Here is a 23,313-nt window from a genome sequence, read left to right as displayed (position 1 = left end):
TGTGGGTGAATTTGAATTTGAATGTTCTGGTTTGCCGGGGGTTAGGTTTTTTCTCAAACATGGATCATTGTAATTCCTGCAAAATCACAAATGACGCTTTCACTTCATGCTTCTGCTCTGATATTCAGACTGAATTGTCGACTCCTAAACTCATTTCCATCTTCTAGTCTGAGATTGCAGTCAGTTCAGGGGATTTCATAGCCCCTTTCGCGACTCTTCCGGGTATAAATAATCAGAATCAGAATCACTTGTATTGCCACAGTATGCAAGTTACATACGAGGAATTTGTCTTAGTGTCTGTATGCAGCGTAGCGGTCACATCAATATACAGAGATAAGAAGTAGGAAGATAACTGAAGACAATCACAAAGTTGCAAGTGCAATCAAATGGAGTAAATATATACAATATGTACATGAGTGGTGAAGTGTTCTGTGGATGATAAATATGAATTCACGTTGGATTTACATGAGATTTACAGACTGAGTTAAATAGATGTTAAATAGGCAGTGGATTTACATGAATTTACAGTCAGAGTTAAATAAGAGTTGAATGTACACGAAATTTACAGGCTAAGTTAAATAGGCATTAAATGTGCAGGGAATTTACATGAATGTACAGTACGTTTACAATTTATTTATACTAATTAATAATGATCTCCCCTCCACAGTCCCTTATCCGCCAATAGACTTCCCTGCCACTCTGAGTCCCAAGCAGTCTAAATCAGCGATACGCACGTATTTACAAGTGTCACAGAAACATTTCAAAGCCACCTACCAGAGCAGAAGGGTTCATTGCTTCTCGACGGAGGGGTTTGAAAGCTAGATGTTGCTAATAAATAACTTTAATATACTAATCATTAGGGCTGTGAATCTTCACTGGCCTCACGATTCGATTCAATTACGATTCAGAGGGCTACGATTCGAATCGATTATGATTATCGATGCATCTTAAATCGATGCATCACTTTTTTACCCCAATACATGATTTATTTTTTCTCACTTTCTTTTTTCTCACTGTGTGGCTACTTTTAAAATAAAAGTGCATTTGGAATTGCATTGTATTATGATCCATAATTAAAATAAACAACTGCATGTTCTTCCATTATATTTTATTTGAATTTATTTGATTTGATTTGAATTTATTTATATAATCGATTTTTGACATTTGTGAATCGATGCAGAATCGTGCACGTCCGCATCGTGATGCATCTTATAATCGATTATTTTTGACACCCCTACTAATCATTCTGTCTTGTGCTGCTGCGCCCAGCCATCATAGCGCTCCACAGTGCCCCCTGTGGTCGGAAGCACACAGAGGATCACATAGAGAAGGCAGGGCGGCCATTTTGGCATTTGCGAAAAGATAATATCACCTGAGCCCCGTTCCAATACCCATACTTCCATACTATTTAGTAGGCAAAAAAATAATTAGTATGTCCCAATACATAGTATGTCAGATGCAGTATGCCAAGAGTACCAGGATGTTGTACTACATCAGCTCCTATTTCGGAGTATGCTTCGATGCATGCTGCACCAGCCAATCTTCCCCACAATCCTTTGCGCAGCAGGAAGTTATGTCTTCTTCTTCTCCTTCTAATGTTTTATGGCGGTTGGCAAACAACTTTTTGTGCATTACCGCCACCTACTGGAGTTACGTCGCACTGACTGAGCTGCGTGTTCATGAATGAGATAATTAACTTTAAGAAAGCCTTGAAATATGTTAAAACCAAACAAGCATGGTGTGTACCAAAACATGCATATCTTGATTCCTGTTTAGAACTCTGACTTAATGTTTTTGCATTATTTATTTTGTTTATTTGATTGTCTGTTCCAATTTTGTAAATGTTGAGTCTGAATTTTTTGTATAATGTACTGTTTGTTACTGCCAGACTTTGTTTATTGAATTAAAAAAAAAAAAAAAAAAAATCAAATGTGGCGCTGCGGACGTCGGCGGAAGTGAGCAAGAGGTCGGAGTTCAGGAAGCTCATGTGACGACAGATGTAGTGTGTCCCAATAGTATGCATTTTGCATGCATGCTGCACACTACAATCCATACTTTGTGAGGGCAGCGGCAGTACATACTACAAGAAAGAAGTACAAGTATGGGTATTGGAACGCAGCCCAGCACAGAATTTGGATCAAAAGAGACATGTATGAGCACCATCCAGCTTTCAAACCCGTCCGTCGAGAAGCAATGAACCCTTCTGCTTTGGTAGGGAAATGCTTTGAAATGTTTCAGTGACACTTGTAAATACGTGCGTATTGCTGATTTAGACTGCTTGGTCTATTGGTGGATAAGGGACTGTGGAGGGGAGATCATTTATTAATTATTATTAATTTGTATACCTGGAAGAGTCGCAAAAGGGGCTAGGGATTTCTATGAGGGGAGGGGCTTCAATTTTCCCTAACCAATCACTAGAGACCAAGGTATCCACTTGACTGTAACATCTTCGACAGTCGACAGTTCTGCATGGCCATGGTAATCAGCAGCAGTCTGCTGGAGCTGAGTCTGTCTGGGCTCCCTGGCTAGCACACCTGGCTAACACACCTGGCTAGCACACCTGGCTAGCACACCTGGCTAGCACACCAGTCTCATGGAATAACGGATTCGGGGCCACAATAAAAAAGGAGGCGACTTAGAAGTGAGCGAGGATGTAGGACTGAAGAGGTAAATTCTGAAAATACGTGTCACATTCCAGCATCGGTTGTACTGAGAACCAACGTGCTGTGCTTAGCCTATAGCACAGCTACCTTTCATAGACAATATGAACAACCCATAGCGTTTAGCTGGAGTAAGTAACGAAGGCATACATTTTCAGAGCTTGTAACGTTAGTCCAACTTACCTGCTGACTTTTCCAAGTCCTTTATTCTTTATTTGGATCCGCATTTGCTTCCACAAAGTGGTCGTCCTCCTGGGGTCCACACAAACAATAAAAACACATTTAAAATAACATAATATCCCCCCCACACACGCACACACGCACACACACACACACACACACACACACACACACACACACACACACACCCCTGGCCTACATTCATTCTAAGTCACGGGCATCGCGACTAGGGATGTCACAATATATCGTCCCACAATATATCGCGATATCAAACCGTGACAGAGCCAGATTAACACCCCCAGGGGCCCGGGGCACTGAAGCTCCCAGGGGCCCCCCTACCCATCGGCCGGATGTTTGGATGTTTTTTCGCCATACTTAGAGGAATATCTCATTTTAAATTAACATTAGTAGAACTAACCCTTCTACTGCCCCCCCTGGACAAAGACATTTTGTATATTTTAAAGTAAAATGCATGAATCTGATGCACTCTGAGAGCAAAAGGAAGAGGCTAATCTTCACATTAACTCATTCATGGCCAGTTTAGGACTGCCAATATTTAGCACAGGCCAAACATTTTCATAATTGTTGGTCATCTTTCAAGACCCACAGTAAATTATCTATTAGCACCAAAGTGATTTGCAATACCTCAAAATGAAGATGTACGTCTCTGGGTTCACCAGGAAAAAAAAGTGAGCTTTTAGCATGTTCTGTACTCTACTTATAGCCATTTATATACACCCTGTTTTCACCAAAAAGGTCTCTCTGAGAAGAGAAACAGCAGAAAAGGCCATTTTTGTAAAGGACACAATCTCAGGCAGAACTCGCTCTCAATTCTTTTATTTTGAACTGTATTGACATCAGACATGTAAATATTATTCGTTATGACACAAATGACAAAAAAAAAAAAAAAAAAAATATATATATATATATATATATATATATATATATACATGAAGTGCTTTTTTTACATTCAACAATACAGTTTACTCAGTGTGAGTGAGTGTGCAGACAGACACACAGACAGACAGACAGACAGACAGACAGACAGACAGACACAGAGACACACACACACACACACACACACACACACACACACACACACACACACACACACACACACACAGAGAGAGTTCTGTCCACAGCTGCTGCTGGATCGCACCTCCTTCCCAGGGAACACTATTGATCGCCCTGCAAATTAGCATAGGAGGGGAACACCAAACTGGTCTGAGATCAGCGTCTAGCCTCCTCTGCCTCTGCATCGTTTTCCTCCTCTCGTTCAGGCTGGGACGAATGCTGCGACACAGGAACGGGTCCGGCTTGGCTTTGGGACCAGGCGCTGGAACCGGATCGATCATGTTCGTCACGGGTTTGACTACCGCGAACAACTCAATCCAGGTTCGCCCTGCAGCAAGGCGACCAGCGCAGCGCGCCGAGGGGCGTTTCAATGGCGTTTCTCCTCTCTGCAACAGCAGGCAGCGTTTCTCCGTTTTCTCCTCCTCTTCCATTTCAAAACAACAGCTGCGGTATGTGTTTGTTCACGTGTTGACGGCTTTGTCTTTGAGGCCAGGGACCTGATACCATGTCACAGGCTGGGGAAGTCTTTGAACTACGCGCTGCACTAATAAAAACAAAAACACGTCAAACACGTCATTGGCTGGGAGGGCAATTCCCGTTAACACGTTAAAGACGTCTTTGGCCATGAATGAGTTAATATCCTCTTCACTGTGCTGGGGCTTTACAATGATGAAAAAATAATTGACATTACATTTCCAATACAAAACAGCAGAGGGTGCCGCAGCACCACAAGCAGCCCCACTTCCCGCGCCCCTGGTCACCACTTGCCCACAGGCATCCAATGAGACTAAATCATCAGACTTCATCTTCTTGGAAACACATTTTATTTTGTCCTGATTGGTCTTAGATTTGTGTCATAGTTCTGTGGAGCCCAACATGAGCCCGACAAAAAAAAAAAAAAAAATTTGGGAGGGCCCCGAGGGCCCCGGGGCACCTGCCCCGGTTGCCCTATGGTTAATCCGGCCTTGAATATGTATCATTGAGATGAAATCTCATATCGTGAGAAAAAGAAGCTGAACATGGTGGCACTGATCTGCATCTGATTGCATGCTCGCTCTCCTTTTCATTGCTTTGTTTGAACAGACGAGGGACGTTACAGACACACGGAGGATGAAAATGGTGAAATGACTCAAATTAGCGTGGAGGATGCCCCCTCAACTTACAAATCGATCGCAAAAAAATATTGTTAAAATATCGTATCGTGAACCCAATATTGTGTATCGTATCATATCGTGAAACTGAGTGTATCGTGACACCCCTAATCGCGACTGGTGTGATCCCATTTCAATTTTGTTTACGTTTTCGAATAGTACATTAAATGCAACACTGTGTGTGTGTGTGTGTGTGTGTGTGTGTGTGTGTGTGTGTGTGTGTGTGTGCGTGCGTGCGTGCGTGCGTGTGTGTGCGTGTGTGTGTGTGTGTGTGCGTGCGTGTGTGTGTCACCAGGAACTGGAGAAAGAGAGGACAGACCTCCTGGAAGACGTAACATCGAACAAGAGAAAGATGAAGGAACTAGAGGACAACCTCCTCTACCGGCTAACCAGCACACAGGCAAGAGATCCTAGGGATGTTTAGGCATGTTAAAAGCAGTGTGGAGGGGTTGCTCACCTGGTAGAGCATGTAACACACAGGCTGGAGTAGAGATGTTTAGGCATGTTAAAAGCAGTGTGGAGGAGGGGTTGCTCACCTGGTAGAGCATGTAACACACAGGCTGGAGTAGAGATGTTTAGACATGTTAAAAGCAGTGTGGAGGGGTTGCTCACCTGGTAGAGCATGTAACACACAGGCTGGAGTAGAGATGTTTAGGCATGTTAAAAGCAGTGTGGAGGAGGGGTTGCTCACCTGGTAGAGCATGTAACACACAGGCTGGAGTAGAGATGTTTAGACATGTTAAAAGCAGTGTGGAGGGGTTGCTCACCTGGTAGAGCATGTAACACACAGGTTGGAGTAGAGATGTTTAGGCATGTTAAAAGCAGTGTGGAGGAGGGGTTGCTCACCTGGTAGAGCATGTAACACACAGGCTGGAGTAGAGATGTTTAGGCATGTTAAAAGCAGTGTGGAGGAGGGGTTGCTCACCTGGTAGAGCATGTAACACACAGGCTGGAGTAGGGATGTTTAGGCATGTTAAAAGCAGTGTGGAGGAGGGGTTGCTCACCCGGTAGAGCGTGTAGCACAAACAAAAGTTTATGAAATGACAAAGTTCGTGTTCAGCACGATAATCTTCATGAATGAGGACCTATTTTAGGACTTTTAAAGCGTTTTCTGAAAATCACAATTTAAAAAAATCACATTTACGCTTCAAGTCATAAAAGTGGTCCTCATTTGTGAAGATTATCTTGCTGTACACAAAGTTCATCGTTCAATAAACTTTTGTTAACCATGTCATTATTTCAGCCATCTAACCAAAATCCCCATACAAAAATCCAATTGATTTTGAGACGAGAGAACCAGGAAGTGCACTGACATCTGGGTCGGCCTATAAAAATACCTCATCCCTGCTCTATTTAAATAGTAGCAAAAGCTACATTTACATACAGTATTCACCTTATGTTCAGACGCGGGGGTGGGCAAAATTCTTCCTGGTCGTGTTAACACTTCCGGCGGTCACGGCGCCAAATATGAAAGAACGTCATGACATGACATGACGGACAGTGCAGGGGGGTAAAACAAAGAATGAAGCCTAATACTTTGAGCTCGGTACACAGCAAGCAAGCGAGTATCCACTGTTAGCCAGGTCAGATAACGTTATCGTCGACAATGACGAGCACTTTCTTGCAAAACATACCTGGACTCCAACAAAGAAAGCTTCAGATGGTTTTCTCTCCTCCGAGCGCAGCTCGAGCCACTTACGTCAATAAGACCCGCAGACGTTAACGTAATTCCCTGGAATGCGAGCCAGTTACATGGCGTTGCATTCTTAGACATTACCGTTTGCTTTTATTTGGTATGTTACATACAATTGGCTAAATTATTAGTTAATTCAGAGTTAGATGACTAGATGGACGGCACGGTGGCTCAGTGGTTAACACTGTTGCCTCACAGCAAGAAGGTCCCGGGTTCGAACCCCGGTCCGTCCCAGGTCCTTTCTGTGTGGAGTTTGCATGTTCTCCCCGTGTCCGTGTGGGTTTTCTCCGGGTGCTCCGGTTTCCTCCCACCATCAAGAAAGACATGTATGTTAGGGTTAATACTCCTGTCAGTGCTCCTGACCAAGGTACTGGCAAAAGAACTGGAGTTGGTCCCCGGGCGCTGCACAGTGGCTGCCCACTGCTCCTAGTTCTAGGAAGGTTCCTAGTAGAGGATGGGTCAAATGCAGAGGATGAATTTCCCCAAGGGGATAAATAAAGGATAACTTAACTTAACTTAACTATATTGGAGCAGCGCAGCCATTTTTTTTTTTTTTTTTTTTTTGCCGGAAGTCGTCACACGACCACACAACCGGGTCAAATGGGCGTGGCTACATAAGGTGAATATGACGGCTACGTCTATAATTCAACTTCCAGGCCTTTTCTGACTTCTTCTGGTGCATGTCTCTCTGTAGGGATCACTGGTGGACGACGAGAGTCTGATCATCGTCCTCGGCAACACCAAGCGCACGGCCGAGGAGGTCACTCAGAAGCTACAGATCGCTGCAGAGACTGAGGTCCAGATCAATGCTGCCAGAGAGGAGTACCGACCTGGTAGGTCATGAGAGACAGGCCAAGGATAGGGTGGGAAAAATCATCCTCATATACATTTTAAACGAGCAACTCATTATTGATGGATCAACAAAGCATCTTAAGCTGTGTTCACACCGAGATATTTATTTTTCTCTCTGTCGCTCGATTCAACCCTTTGGAAATCGCTCTGTCGCTCTGTTTAAATCGCTCGTCAACAGGCACAATAATTGACGGACATCTGGGGGCTATAACGTTACGCAATGTCATGATGTTTGTCCACTACGAGCCACCGTAGTTGTTTAGAAAGCTAAGCCTATCAGCGTGCTCCTAATGCGAGCTCTATACCGGTAGTACAGACTTCACTTCATGTCAGCTGTCAGCCTGTCAATCAGCTGTCAATGCGGTTTGTTGCCACACAATAAACCAGCGGTTTAGTTCCAAGCCAGTGTGATCCTTGACTCACTCTCACACGGCAGCCAATCAGCGTTGAACAGCGAGCGACTGATGCCAGCGTAATTTCGCTCGAGTTGGGATATTTCATCTCGGGCGACGAGCGAATTTTCTCGCTATCGCTCTGTCTCTGTCGCTCGGACGCCCAGCGATTTTTCTCCCGGGCGAATATACGCTCAATCGCTCGTTTGCATTGACTTTGTATGTAAACTCGATGCCAGCGAAAAACTTTAAAAGGTCGGTGTGAACGCAGCTTTAGTCATTTTAGCATTATAGTGTTAGCACATATGGCCTTTTCTCAGCCAAGATGTCATCCCACAAAACTCACTGAATCATTTTCAAATTGGAATTCAACACAAGAAAAGCAACGACAACCTCGCAATATACAAGAGAAGAGGGAATGCTCTCATCACACACATACTGTACCTTTGAAAGAATATTCAATTCATAATAAGAATGTAGTGTTTTTGTTGTTGTTGGTCGCTTTCTCACATCATTCCTTATTTTTACTGTATAGTGTTAACAGTCATCATCCCAGTCAAGTCAATCACAGTTTAACCAAGCTCCTTGGCTCTATCTGTGTGTGTGTGTCTGTCTGTGTGTGTCTGTCTGTGTGTGTGTGTGTTTGTGTGTGTGCGTATGCGTAGTGGCCACCAGGGGCAGTATCCTGTACTTCCTGATCACAGAGATGAGCATGGTGAACGTCATGTACCAAACCTCCCTGAGGCAGTTCCTGGGACTCTTTGACCTTTCTCTGGCTCGGTAGGAATAACTTTGAAATGAATCATTTTATTTATTGGTCTCTACATTGGATTTGCCTTCTGTTGTGCCATTTTGCATCCTTAAATAAATTGAACTGACTGCCTATTAGGATGGATGGGAAATGGCTGCAACAGATAGGAGCTGTGGCGTCCCAAGTGAAAAAGCCTTTGATACCAAGGTCATTTATGAATCACATCATATAGGTTTGCAAGGACTAGCAGATCTGCAGAGTTTATGTATTTGAAAATATTTTCTGACAACAAAAATGACGTTGTTGGAAAACCGCAGGGACATTTTGGCTGCAGGAGAGGGGCATCCACCAGCCAGTCCAGACAGCTATCATCTTTATCTTTATTGTTTATTAAAGTAGGGACAGTACACAATAAATATATTGCACCAGAGATAGCTAAAAGCTAATTTGCATCTGTAGTCATCTGATTGTCTTAGCAGTAGACAAGCGGGGTTGCCAATATCTTATGCTGTTTGTTTATGACCAGAAGTGACTATACTGTCCTCGACAAACATTAAATACAAAGGTATTCATTTTAATCAGCCAGCCATTGATTTGCCAGCAATAGAGCGCCAGCGACCAGGGCAGCAGGGGGAATTGGCCAAGTACAATTAGGGAGAAAAGGGGGGGGGGGTCAGAAAAGAAAAGTTGTACTTGGTCAAACCAAGTGATTCAGCTATAGTGTATTTAGAATCAGGAGAGACTATAACATTTCACTGTGGATGCTGAACCCGGAAGAGGGCGGGACTTTGTCACTCTATACCAGACCTGGGCAACTTGCGGCCCGCGGGCCACATGCGGCCCATGAGCGCCACCTGTGTGGCCCACGGTGGAATTGCAAAAAAATAATAATAATAATTTACAGTGCACCTGAACTCAACATGCAAGATACCCGCTGAATAAGTGTCCAAATGTTCATGTCATTCTGGCCAATACTCCACTTCTGTTATAACATTTCAGTCTGGAGTATGGAATATCTTTCAATAATCTTTATGACTAAAAGGCTAAAAGTAATCTCATGTGTTAGAAATTACTGTTCTACATTGAAGTAATCATTTAAATAATTAACTCGTTGGTTTTGGATTTATTTAGCTTCAAGAGTGCATTTTTGTTTGTGTGACCCTCAACACAGGCTTTGAGAATCTCGGGCCACTTACTGATACTTATGCTTAAATTAACCCACTCATATTCTGGTTTATTTCAAGAAAAACATTTCGGCTAGTGGAAATTCTAATTGGCTGGTAACTTTAAAATCTAGCAGCCATATTGGCAGGTGGTGAAAAAAGTTAATTTCAAGCCCTGCAGGTGGTGACATAGGAGTGAGTGAGAAAAGGATGAAATATTGGTGGTTAAGACTGAATAATGACATCACAACTGTTAATTTAAAATGAGTTATTCCTCTAAACGTGGCTTCAAATGCCCCAAATTTTTCGTGCTGGCACCATTCAGCCCTCAGCAAAATCTGGTAGCGAGGACATTTTTTGTGGCCCTCTCTATCATCAAAGTTGCCCATCCATGGGTAACGGCATGACAATATTTGTTCGGCCCCCGGCAACAATCTGGGTTTCTCATGTGGCCCCCCATGAAAAATAATTGCCCACCCCTGGACTAGACCATTCCATCATCTAGCTGATGCTTCTGGAGGAGTTAGTCATGTTCACAGTCATCTCATGTCAAATCGCAGCATGATCTGAACGGGCCTGATGATGAGCTGCTTGACTTGACCTTAACCGCTAACCTCTCTGATCACATCACATCTCAAACAGGTCCTCCAAAAGCCCCATCACCAGCACCGCTAACCTCTCTGATCACATCACATCTCAAACAGGTCCTCCAAAAGCCCCATCACCAGCAAACGCTAACCTCTCTGATCACATCACATCTCAAACAGGTCCTCCAAAAGCCCCATCACCAGCACCGCTAACCTCTCTGATCAAATCACATCTCAAACAGGTCCTCCAAAAGCCCCATCACCAGCAAACGCTAACCTCTCTGATCAAATCACATCTCAAACAGGTCCTCCAAAAGCCCCATCACCAGCAAACGCTAACCTCTCTGATCAAATCACATCTCAAACAGGTCCTCCAAAAGCCCCATCACCAGCACCGCTAACCTCTCTGATCACATCACATCTCAAACAGGTCCTCCAAAAGCCCCATCACCAGCACCGCTAACCTCTATGATCAAATCACATCTCAAACAGGTCCTCCAAAAGCCCCATCACCAGCACCGCTAACCTCTCTGATCACATCACATCCCAAACAGGTCCTCCAAAAGCCCCATCACCAGCAAACGCTAACCTCTCTGATCAAATCACATCTCAAACAGGTCCTCCAAAAGCCCCATCACCAGCACCGCTAACCTCTCTGATCAAATCACATCCCAAACAGGTCCTCCAAAAGCCCCATCACCAGCACCGCTAACCTCTCTGATCACATCACATCTCAAACAGGTCCTCCAAAAGCCCCATCACCAGCACCGCTAACCTCTCTGATCACATCACATCTCAAACAGGTCCTCCAAAAGCCCCATCACCAGCAAACGCTAACCTCTCTGATCAAATCACATCTCAAACAGGTCCTCCAAAAGCCCCATCACCAGCACCGCTAACCTCTCTGATCAAATCACATCCCAAACAGGTCCTCCAAAAGCCCCATCACCAGCACCGCTAACCTCTCTGATCACATCACATCCCAAACAGGTCCTCCAAAAGCCCCATCACCAGCACCGCTAACCTCTCTGATCACATCACATCTCAAACAGGTCCTCCAAAAGCCCCATCACCAGCAAACGCTAACCTCTCTGATCAAATCACATCTCAAACAGGTCCTCCAAAAGCCCCATCACCAGCACCGCTAACCTCTATGATCAAATCACATCCCAAACAGGTCCTCCAAAAGCCCCATCACCAGCACCGCTAACCTCTCTGATCACATCACATCTCAAACAGGTCCTCCAAAAGCCCCATCACCAGCACCGCTAACCTCTATGATCAAATCACATCCCAAACAGGTCCTCCAAAAGCCCCATCACCAGCAAACGCTAACCTCTCTGATCAAATCACATCTCAAACAGGTCCTCCAAAAGCCCCATCACCAGCAAACGCTAACCTCTCTGATCACATCACATCTCAAACAGGTCCTCCAAAAGCCCCATCACCAGCACCGCTAACCTCTCTGATCAAATCACATCTCAAACAGGTCCTCCAAAAGCCCCATCACCAGCAAACGCTAACCTCTCTGATCAAATCACATCTCAAACAGGTCCTCCAAAAGCCCCATCACCAGCACCGCTAACCTCTCTGATCACATCACATCCCAAACAGGTCCTCCAAAAGCCCCATCACCAGCACCGCTAACCTCTATGATCAAATCACATCTCAAACAGGTCCTCCAAAAGCCCCATCACCAGCACCGCTAACCTCTCTGATCAAATCACATCTCAAACAGGTCCTCCAAAAGCCCCATCACCAGCACCGCTAACCTCTCTGATCACATCACATCCCAAACAGGTCCTCCAAAAGCCCCATCACCAGCAAACGCTAACCTCTCTGATCAAATCACATCTCAAACAGGTCCTCCAAAAGCCCCATCACCAGCACCGCTAACCTCTCTGATCAAATCACATCCCAAACAGGTCCTCCAAAAGCCCCATCACCAGCACCGCTAACCTCTCTGATCACATCACATCTCAAACAGGTCCTCCAAAAGCCCCATCACCAGCACCGCTAACCTCTCTGATCAAATCACATCTCAAACAGGTCCTCCAAAAGCCCCATCACCAGCAAACGCTAACCTCTCTGATCAAATCACATCTCAAACAGGTCCTCCAAAAGCCCCATCACCAGCACCGCTAACCTCTCTGATCACATCACATCCCAAACAGGTCCTCCAAAAGCCCCATCACCAGCACCGCTAACCTCTCTGATCAAATCACATCTCAAACAGGTCCTCCAAAAGCCCCATCACCAGCACCGCTAACCTCTCTGATCACATCACATCCCAAACAGGTCCTCCAAAAGCCCCATCACCAGCACCGCTAACCTCTCTGATCAAATCACATCTCAAACAGGTCCTCCAAAAGCCCCATCACCAGCAAACGCTAACCTCTCTGATCAAATCACATCTCAAACAGGTCCTCCAAAAGCCCCATCACCAGCACCGCTAACCTCTCTGATCACATCACATCCCAAACAGGTCCTCCAAAAGCCCCATCACCAGCACCGCTAACCTCTCTGATCAAATCACATCTCAAACAGGTCCTCCAAAAGCCCCATCACCAGCAAACGCTAACCTCTCTGATCAAATCACATCTCAAACAGGTCCTCCAAAAGCCCCATCACCAGCAAACGCTAACCTCTCTGATCAAATCACATCTCAAACAGGTCCTCCAAAAGCCCCATCACCAGCACCGCTAACCTCTCTGATCACATCACATCTCAAACAGGTCCTCCAAAAGCCCCATCACCAGCACCGCTAACCTCTCTGATCAAATCACATCTCAAACAGGTCCTCCAAAAGCCCCATCACCAGCACCGCTAACCTCTATGATCAAATCACATCTCAAACAGGTCCTCCAAAAGCCCCATCACCAGCACCGCTAACCTCTCTGATCAAATCACATCCCAAACAGGTCCTCCAAAAGCCCCATCACCAGCACCGCTAACCTCTATGATCAAATCACATCTCAAACAGGTCCTCCAAAAGCCCCATCACCAGCAAACGCTAACCTCTCTGATCAAATCACATCTCAAACAGGTCCTCCAAAAGCCCCATCACCAGCACCGCTAACCTCTCTGATCAAATCACATCTCAAACAGGTCCTCCAAAAGCCCCATCACCAGCACCGCTAACCTCTCTGATCACATCACATCTCAAACAGGTCCTCCAAAAGCCCCATCACCAGCACCGCTAACCTCTCTGATCAAATCACATCTCAAACAGGTCCTCCAAAAGCCCCATCACCAGCACCGCTAACCTCTATGATCAAATCACATCTCAAACAGGTCCTCCAAAAGCCCCATCACCAGCACCGCTAACCTCTCTGATCAAATCACATCCCAAACAGGTCCTCCAAAAGCCCCATCACCAGCAAACGCTAACCTCTCTGATCAAATCACATCTCAAACAGGTCCTCCAAAAGCCCCATCACCAGCACCGCTAACCTCTCTGATCAAATCACATCCCAAACAGGTCCTCCAAAAGCCCCATCACCAGCAAACGCTAACCTCTCTGATCACATCACATCTCAAACAGGTCCTCCAAAAGCCCCATCACCAGCACCGCTAACCTCTATGATCAAATCACATCTCAAACAGGTCCTCCAAAAGCCCCATCACCAGCACCGCTAACCTCTCTGATCACATCACATCTCAAACAGGTCCTCCAAAAGCCCCATCACCAGCACCGCTAACCTCTCTGATCACATCACATCTCAAACAGGTCCTCCAAAAGCCCCATCACCAGCACCGCTAACCTCTCTGATCACATCACATCTCAAACAGGTCCTCCAAAAGCCCCATCACCAGCACCGCTAACCTCTATGATCAAATCACATCTCAAACAGGTCCTCCAAAAGCCCCATCACCAGCAAACGCTAACCTCTCTGATCAAATCACATCTCAAACAGGTCCTCCAAAAGCCCCATCACCAGCACCGCTAACCTCTCTGATCACATCACATCTCAAACAGGTCCTCCAAAAGCCCCATCACCAGCAAACGCTAACCTCTCTGATCAAATCACATCTCAAACAGGTCCTCCAAAAGCCCCATCACCAGCACCGCTAACCTCTCTGATCACATCACATCTCAAACAGGTCCTCCAAAAGCCCCATCACCAGCAAACGCTAACCTCTCTGATCAAATCACATCTCAAACAGGTCCTCCAAAAGCCCCATCACCAGCACCGCTAACCTCTCTGATCACATCACATCCCAAACAGGTCCTCCAAAAGCCCCATCACCAGCACCGCTAACCTCTCTGATCACATCACATCCCAAACAGGTCCTCCAAAAGCCCCATCACCAGCACCGCTAACCTCTCTGATCACATCACATCCCAAACAGGTCCTCCAAAAGCCCCATCACCAGCACCGCTAACCTCTATGATCAAATCACATCTCAAACAGGTCCTCCAAAAGCCCCATCACCAGCACCGCTAACCTCTCTGATCACATCACATCTCAAACAGGTCCTCCAGAAGCCCCATCACCAGCACCGCTAACCTCTCTGATCACATCACATCTCAAACAGGTCCTCCAAAAGCCCCATCACCAGCAAACGCTAACCTCTCTGATCACATCACATCCCAAACAGGTCCTCCAAAAGCCCCATCACCAGCACCGCTAACCTCTATGATCACATCACATCTCAAACAGGTCCTCCAAAAGCCCCATCACCAGCAAACGCTAACCTCTCTGATCACATCACATCTCAAACAGGTCCTCCAAAAGCCCCATCACCAGCAAACGCATCGCCAACATCATCGAGTTCAAGACCTTCGAGGTGTTTAAGTACGCAGCGCGCGGGCTCTACGAGGAGCACAAGTTCCTGTTCACTCTGCTGCTGACGCTGAAGATCGACATGCAGAGCAACCGGGTCAAACATGACGAGTTCCTCACGCTTATTAAAGGTCAGTAATATGCTATTTTCTATAGACCAAATCAGCGGGATGTTTACATTTACTTCCGGGTACCCCTGGGTCCACACATCATAATGGCGGTGAACGGCACAAACTGACATGTTGAAGACAAAAACAGACAAAGAAGACAAAAATGGTTCGTCCGTGTTGTGTTGTTGTTTAATATCATTCATAACAACACTTTCACTAACGTTAGTGGAGACCAGACTGGCTAATTTACCTGTTGGACCAGACCAGAGTAGACTTGAAGCTAAATTAAATTGACGTGGCGTCAGTAGCTCTGTCTGTACCAGGCTCTTTCTCGCCGAGAAGAGCCTGGTGACGCGAGGTTACTCTGTCTGTAACGTAAAAAAACAGCGAGTTTGACAGACAAGCAAACGTTATTAGCTAGCTAACACTACATAAAACAAACACAGAAGAAAGGCTAGATACGTCGGACAAGCATGTTTACCAACCGTTTAACCATTTAAATTGAAAGTAGTCGGCCGAAAACAACGAGAGGGTTTGACAGCATTTATTTGACAACACGCACATTTAAACCTGCCGCCTTCCCCAAGTGGTACCCGGAAGTAAATTTGTTTACATGGTGACGTCACGGTGATTTGGTCTATTCACGCTGTATTTGTCTCTGTTTTCAGTGTGTGCCAGAACGCCCTCATGTTTCATGCGTCATTGATTTTATTTTTATTTTACTTTCACAAGCAGACTTACAGTAAAACACTGGCAGAAATGATCAAAACAGCCTGAAAGGCCTAACCTTTGACCTGACAGATGACCTGCAGTAAGTTCCACAATATTTTTTGGGGAAAAGCAAAAGTTATAAGAAAAAGTCCATGACCTTTGACAAAGCAGTACCATGTTTTAGTAAGCGTAGTATTTTGAGAACAGTAATATTTGGTGACTGTAGAGCAGGGGTGTCAAACGTATGGCCCGGGGGCCAGATCCAGCCCCCCAGAGGGTCCAATCCGGCCCACAGGGTCACTTTGCAAAGTGTGATAATTGCACTGAGATGTCCTTCATTCCAATGTGATGCACTTGTGAAGTCTAGGAGGTACCAGGTTTCATGAAACACACACACACACACACACACACACACACACACACACACACACACACACACACACACACACACACACACACACACACACACAATGTGATGCACTTGTGAAGTCTAGGAGGTACCAGGTTTCATGAAACACACACACACACACACACACACACACACACACACAATGTGATGCACTTGTGAAGTCTAGGAGGTACCAGGTTTCATGAAACACACACACACACACACACACACACACACACACACTGTGATGCACTTGTGAAGCCTAGGAGGTAGAGGTCTTCACAGGTCCAAAATCACGGACCCGGACCCTAATGGACCCGGGGAATTTGTGCCCGAACCCGTAATGGACCCGTCTATTATTAGACATCTGAGACCCGGTCCCGTTCAGAACCGATAAATGTCGGACCCGGACCCGGAGTGGACCCGTCTATTATTACAAATCTGAGACCCGCCCCCGTTCAGATCCGAGAAATACCGAGGCAGAGACTAGTGGTGTGTCGACGTCAAAGTTGCTTGTTAACTGCTACAAGTTGTATATCAAATGAAACTTTGTGCATCTTTATTAACTAACGTTATAGCATTCTCCCCTGGTTGATGCTGCCTAACGCTAGTTAGATAGTACAGTGGCAGTCTCTCTATGCTACCGCCGTTCCTTCACCCAAAAACACACACAACAGCGCTAGAAACAATCACATACATGTTGTGACTTGTGTACTCAGCATGCGATCATCGAATAATAATCCAAAAGTACGGGAAACAGTCATCTTCAATTAAATCCATAGCGAGAGGAGCCAGCAAGAGGGTTACCTCTCTGCAACGAAAATCACTTCCTCGTTTGCCTGAGGCGCATGTGTGCGCATGTGTACGCATGTGGTGGTCACATGCGCCTCATGTAAACGAGGAAGTGATTTTCATTGCAGATGGGAACGCTCTTTGCTAGTTATTTTCTCTATGGATTTACTTGCAGTTTGTGACAACAAGCCTCACATGTGCTGTTTTGATGCGTTTCTCTCGTGATCAGCGCCGATCGCCGGGTCCACTCGGGTCTTATTGGACCCGGCATTTCACTGTCAGAGCCCCGAGACCCGTGACAATCGCTACCGGAACCGACCCAGACCCGGAGGCACTTCTTTTGAATGGACCCAGACCCGGCCGGGTCCGGGTCGGAACCTCGGGTATTCGGGGGGTCGGGCATACCCCGAAGACCTCTACTAGGAGGTACCAGGTTTCAGGAGCAAGTTAAATATTAAGGAGCCTATTCATGCTTTCTGTATCCATCACTAAATGGTCAATCTGGGAACCCAGAGTCTATTTTTATTTGAAAAATTGACAAGGCATAAACACAGTACACACACTGCATAGGAGACGTCAACTCGTCTTACAACAACAGTGACAAATTACTGGAAAGTCGCTGTGCAAGTTGCTATTCAGACTGTAAACAGTGGAGCACGGACGGGGAAAATGAAGTGACGGTGGCAGGAGATGCGCGCTGTACAGGAAGCTGGGAAAAAGGCTAGGGCTTTCCCAGAGTCTATTTTTCAAATAAAAATAGACTCTGGGTTCCCAGATTGCTAAATGGTAAACTATTTTCATTACCCTTGCTTGACGATGGAGAATTGCATAGTTGCCAACAATTGTAATGCACAGTTCCAGACAGTAGATTTGCTCATTTGTTTGATGGTAGCTGAGATAACCCTACATGAGAATGTGTTCTTAAAATGTACCTGTAATTCTTTACACTAAAATGAAATGGGAATATTTTGAGGTTTTGTCATTTATAGGTTATTACTTATTATTGATTATTGATTTTCATTTTCTGGCCCACTTGACACCAAATTGGGTCACGTGTGGCCCGTGAACTCAAATGAGTTTGACACCCCTGCGTAAAGAGTTTTGACAATTTCTTGTCCATAAAATAATACAGTCACCTATGTGGCAGACCGAGTGTCACTTTACTTTCAAAAACAGACTTAAGGTCCTTACACATCGGGAGCGTTTTTTCGTGCGATTAATTTGCACGTCAATAATATTTTCCGAACCTATATCAGTCAATGCAAACGTGCATACCAACGGCGAAGTTTCGCCGAGCGTTATTGCGGTGTTTATTTTTTCGAACCGCGGTCGATTTTTCCGAAATTCGCTTCCGACCTGTACACATCTGTGGCTGACTGTGATTGACAGGTGGGTCAAAACTCGCATCGCACTTTCGTGCCATATATTCGCAACGCTCTTGATGTGTAAGGACCTTAAACACCGCAATAATGCTCGGCGAAACTTCGCCGTTGGTATGCACGGTTGCATTAACTGATATAGGTTCGGAAAATATTATTGACGTGCAAATTAATCGCACGAAAAAAACGCTCCCGATGTGTAAGGACCTTTACAGTAACACAATAGCAGAAATGACAAAAACAGCCTAACCTAACTTTTGCCCGAACACATTGGTTCATTGGTTCATTGGTTCATTGGTTCATGCTGACATTGTTTTGTTGTGAAAGGAAGACCCTTTCATCTACAGTACGGCATACAGTGTATGCCAATTACGGATGTCACAATATATCGTCCCACAATATATCGCGATATCAAAACGTGACAATATGTATCGTTGAGATGAAATCTCATATCGCGAGAAAAAGAAGCTGAACATGGTGGTTCACTGATCTGCATCTGATTGCATGCTCGCTCTCCTTTTCAATGCTTTGTTTGAACAGATGAGGGACGTTACAGACACACGGAGGATGAAAATGGTGAAATGACTCAAATTAGCGTGGAGGATGCCCCCTCAACTTACAAATCGATCGCAAAAGAATATTGTTAAAATATCGTATCGTTATCGTGAACCCAGTATCGTGTATCATATCGTATCGTGAACTGAGTGTATCGTGACACCCCTAGTAACGATAAAAGGAGCTGTCCATCAGCACCACACAGAAACCAGAAATTTAAAGTAAGGGACTGTCTGCAATAGCCTAATTACCCAATAAATAACAGCATATAATAATAATTATATATATATATATATATATATATATATAATAAATGCATTCTCATACATAATAGTAATATAAAAAAAAATCACAAAGATTGTAATGTTTTGCAAATTAGTTAGCGGTCCACTTGCAATACCTTCGCGGCCCACCAGTGGGCCCCGGTCCCACAGGTTGGCAATGGCTGCTATATGCGTTGCAGGCCATTCCTGTGGCCGTCGACACTGCTTTCAAATCTCACCATAAAAAGGAGAGATGGCACAACTGTTGTTGACCCAGAGTCACCCCCAAACACAGTAGATGATCCAGGATCTTTGAACAACTCTGAATAGAAATTGCCATTCATCTCTCTCCCTCCCTCAGCTCAGCTGCTGCGTACATTATTTAGTTAAAGTAGATTGATTTCTTTTTTAAAGCTCCTCTCAAGGTTCCAGCGCATTTCAAAGCGTATTGGTTGCGGTTCACTGAAGCATAGCTGTGGAGCGCTCCTCCTCGCCACGGGTATAAAAGCCAGCCCTGGCAACTAGCAAGGCCAGCAACACAGTCTGCTACAAGCACGCCGCAGGCTCCACCATCTGCTGGTGCTGCTCAACATGCACTCACAATACCACCTATTTGTGCATTTTTGAAGGCTTTTGAGCTTTTGTTTTTGTTTTTGCATATGTTTAGTTGGAATATAATTATATGTTGTAATTAAACATGTGTTTTTTTTGTGCATGTGGTATTTCTGATTTGTGTCTTTCTCCGGTGTAACACTATATAGGATAAGCCAGCTGCCAAGCAGCACTGTGTTTTAGTAAGCTTTAGTATTGTGAGAACGGTAATATTTGGTGACTGTTAGAGAAATAGTTTTGACAATTTCTTGTCCATAAAAGAATACAGTAGGCTATGTGGTATAGACCCAGTGTCAAACTTGCAAATGGAAAAACCCCTATTGTCTCTTTGTGTGTTTGTGTGCGTGTGTGCGTGTGTGTGTGTGTGTGTGTGTGTGTGTGTGTGTGTGTGTGTGTGTGTGTGTGTGTGTGTGTGTGTGTGTGTGTGTGTGTGTGTGTGTGTGTGTGTTCGTGTTCCTCTATGCATGCTATCCAGGAGGTGCGTCTCTGGACCTAAAGGCTTGCCCTCAGAAGCCAGCTAAATGGATCCTGGACATGACCTGGCTCAACCTGGTGGAGCTCAGCAAGCTTTGGCAGTTCTCTGATATACTGGACCAGGTACAGTAACAGACATGCACACATACTGTACGTATGCATCAACATATCCATGCTTATTTGCTCATGTTCCTAAGTACACACGAATGAATGAATGACTGAATGAAAGCTGTATTGCCCCTCAGGGAATTTCTCTGCACAAAGAGAGCCCAAAAAAAGAAACATAACATAATATAAGGGCCTGTGTCCATCTAGCGTCTTTTCATCAGCTCCAGCGTCTTTTTTCAGTTGTTTCCAATGGGGGGGAGAGCGTATGCGGGCGCACACGGACGTCTAGAGAAAGTGCGCTGCGTCCAGCGTCTTATTTTCACAGCGCTTGGGTGTTTTTGTGCGCCCGACTCCCAGCGCTTCCAGCTGAAAATATTTTAACTTTTCAGAAAGACGCTGGTGTCGGGTGCTGCTTTTCTGGCAACTAATCTTATGGAGAAACTATCGCAACAGAGACAGAAAGGCTCAATTGTGGGAGCAGATTGGCTAGACGCTTGATATTTCTGGTGAGTGTTGAGCTAAATCACTGTATGTGTGTTGTTTGCTAATGTTAGCTGTCAGCTATCAAGCTACTACCGCACTGAACTAACGTTAGTTTCAGACTGCTTCCTTGTATATTGTGAGCTGAGATCAGCGCTCCCCAGCGTTTAACGGTCAGAAAAAGACGCTAGGTGGACACAGGCCCTAATACAGCACAAACATAAGCATCACTTTGCGGGATCAATAATGTTGTTAAGTTCAAAAAGTGCTAGAATCAGACCAAGTAATTAAACTTGTTAAGCAGCTGAATGGTGCGTGGGACAAAGGATGTAATGCCTCATTTGGTTCTAATCCTGAAGGTCAAAGTGCATACTCAGACCAGAGAGGGTGCAGTGGCATACTCAGACCAGAGAGGGTGCAGTGGCATACTCAGACCAGAGAGGGTGCAGTGGCATACTCAGACCAGAGAGGGTGCAGTGGCATACTCAGACCAGAGAGGGTGCAGTGGATCAGCTATGATCTTTTGCACTCATCTTCTAGTACACTGGTCTGACACATGTAGGTAATACTGCACACACGAGTAAGGGGCTGTTCAGACAGGACTAGGGGTGGGGGAAAAGATCGATACACCATAGTATCGCAATATTTTGCCTGACGATATTGTATCGATATTTGGATGCCAAGTATCGATATTGCAATTTTTTTTTTTTTTTTTTTGCATGCCATGCCATGCCATGCCATGCCAGGCCAGGCCACCGGGCATCTGCCCGAAGCGCCCGATGGTGCAGTCCACGCCTGCAGTGGCGTATTGTGTCCAGAGAAGCTTAATAATGTGGCCTACATGTGGGGCAAAAACAAAACAAAACGAAAAAACGCTGCATGTTTTACTTCTGGTGAGGTCAAGGAAAAGGAGTGACAATATATCAAAATATCGCAATATTCAATATATCACAATATTCAATATATCGCAATATCAGCGATATCGCAATACTATCGTATTGTGACTCAAGTATCATTTTAGTATCGTATCGTGGGCATTTGGTGATTCCCACCCCTAGACAGGACGTGTGTATTTGAGAAACCAGCGCCTTTCTGCAATTCATTCTCTCTGGTAAGGACGCGCTAGGAGCGCTCCTCTTTCAAGGACCGCACCTGGGGCCGGTTGCACCAACTGGTCTTACACTGGTCTTAAGCTAAGTTGGTCGTAACTTTACGACCTAACAGCTACGCCGGTTGCACCAAGACGGCTTAAGCCTTATTTTCACTACGACCAGGCGTAACTCCTACGCCTGGTCAGGAGGAGGCGTAGCGCCTGCCTGTTACAGAGATCTCCGCGGAGACCTTTTTGACCGTCATCGTCGTAACACTGCCAGTTCGCCGTCTTTGAAAGCACGACGTTAGATTATAACTAACTAGTTGTGTGGCTTAGCCTTCCAAAATGTTGCCGTTAGTTTTTTAGAATGTAATACATAGAATTGGGAACGTTACATTCAATTTCATTCAGACTGTCTTTCTGGCTCAATCGCCGCCATCTTTCCCCCGGAGCGAGGGAGGGTGAGAGGAGGGAGGGTGTTTTACAGTAGTGGCTGAGAGAGCGTAGTGGCACAGTGCTCCAAGCAGGTCGCGAGGCACATTTTTTGCAACATCATCCAATCAGGGTGCATTCCCTGGCAATTCACATGGACGCGCATTGCTACGACCAGCATAGTTAAGACCAGACATAAGCCGTGTTGGTGCAACAGGCGTAAGTCCATGGTCTTAACTAAGACCGACGTAGGAGTTACGACCAGGCATAGTTAAGACCAGTTGGTGCAACCGGCCCCTGGCGTTTAAGCGCTCTGGGTGGCTAGTGTTTTTGGGCAGAGCCCTCTGGGCGTCTCAAGCGGAGAAAAGTTCAACATTTGGAGGAAAAGCGCGCTGCTCGTCACTGTCACTCTTCCTACCTCTTCTCCTGCCAGGGAGGATCTTCAAACTCTGCTGCTGCCAGAATTACCAATAATGTGGCTTTCACACTTTTACAGTGTGAACAAGCAAAAACAACAAACAGACGAAACTAGCTGGCTACCGTCTGTGTGATCGTATTGTGTCCTGACCCGCACTGTGCACGATGGCAGGGAATAAACAAAACAAACCGCTCCGTGGCTGTGGTCT

The 23,313-nt window shown here is 45.4% G+C and overlaps 1 protein-coding gene across 1 annotated transcript in view; it reads left to right on the top strand.

The window, feature by feature from the left end:
• The window catches only part of LOC310800169 (dynein axonemal heavy chain 5-like), a gene marked incomplete at both ends in the record, with an annotated part of 678,223 nt that overhangs the window by 600,655 nt on the left and 54,255 nt on the right, over positions 1-23,313 (top strand). Inside the window, 5 exons of the mRNA XM_083662754.1 lie at positions 5,361-5,465; positions 7,453-7,591; positions 8,668-8,782; positions 15,231-15,421; positions 20,576-20,697. Of these exons, the coding sequence (XP_083518880.1) occupies positions 5,361-5,465; positions 7,453-7,591; positions 8,668-8,782; positions 15,231-15,421; positions 20,576-20,697 (672 nt within the window). The remainder of the gene's footprint in view (positions 1-5,360; positions 5,466-7,452; positions 7,592-8,667; positions 8,783-15,230; positions 15,422-20,575; positions 20,698-23,313) is intronic.

This window comes from Poromitra crassiceps (assembly GCF_964638095.1).
Source record: "Poromitra crassiceps genome assembly, chromosome: 29".
NCBI classification, from domain to species: Eukaryota; Metazoa; Chordata; class Actinopteri; order Beryciformes; family Melamphaidae; genus Poromitra; species Poromitra crassiceps.
This window is presented reverse-complemented; position numbering and strand designations above follow the sequence as displayed.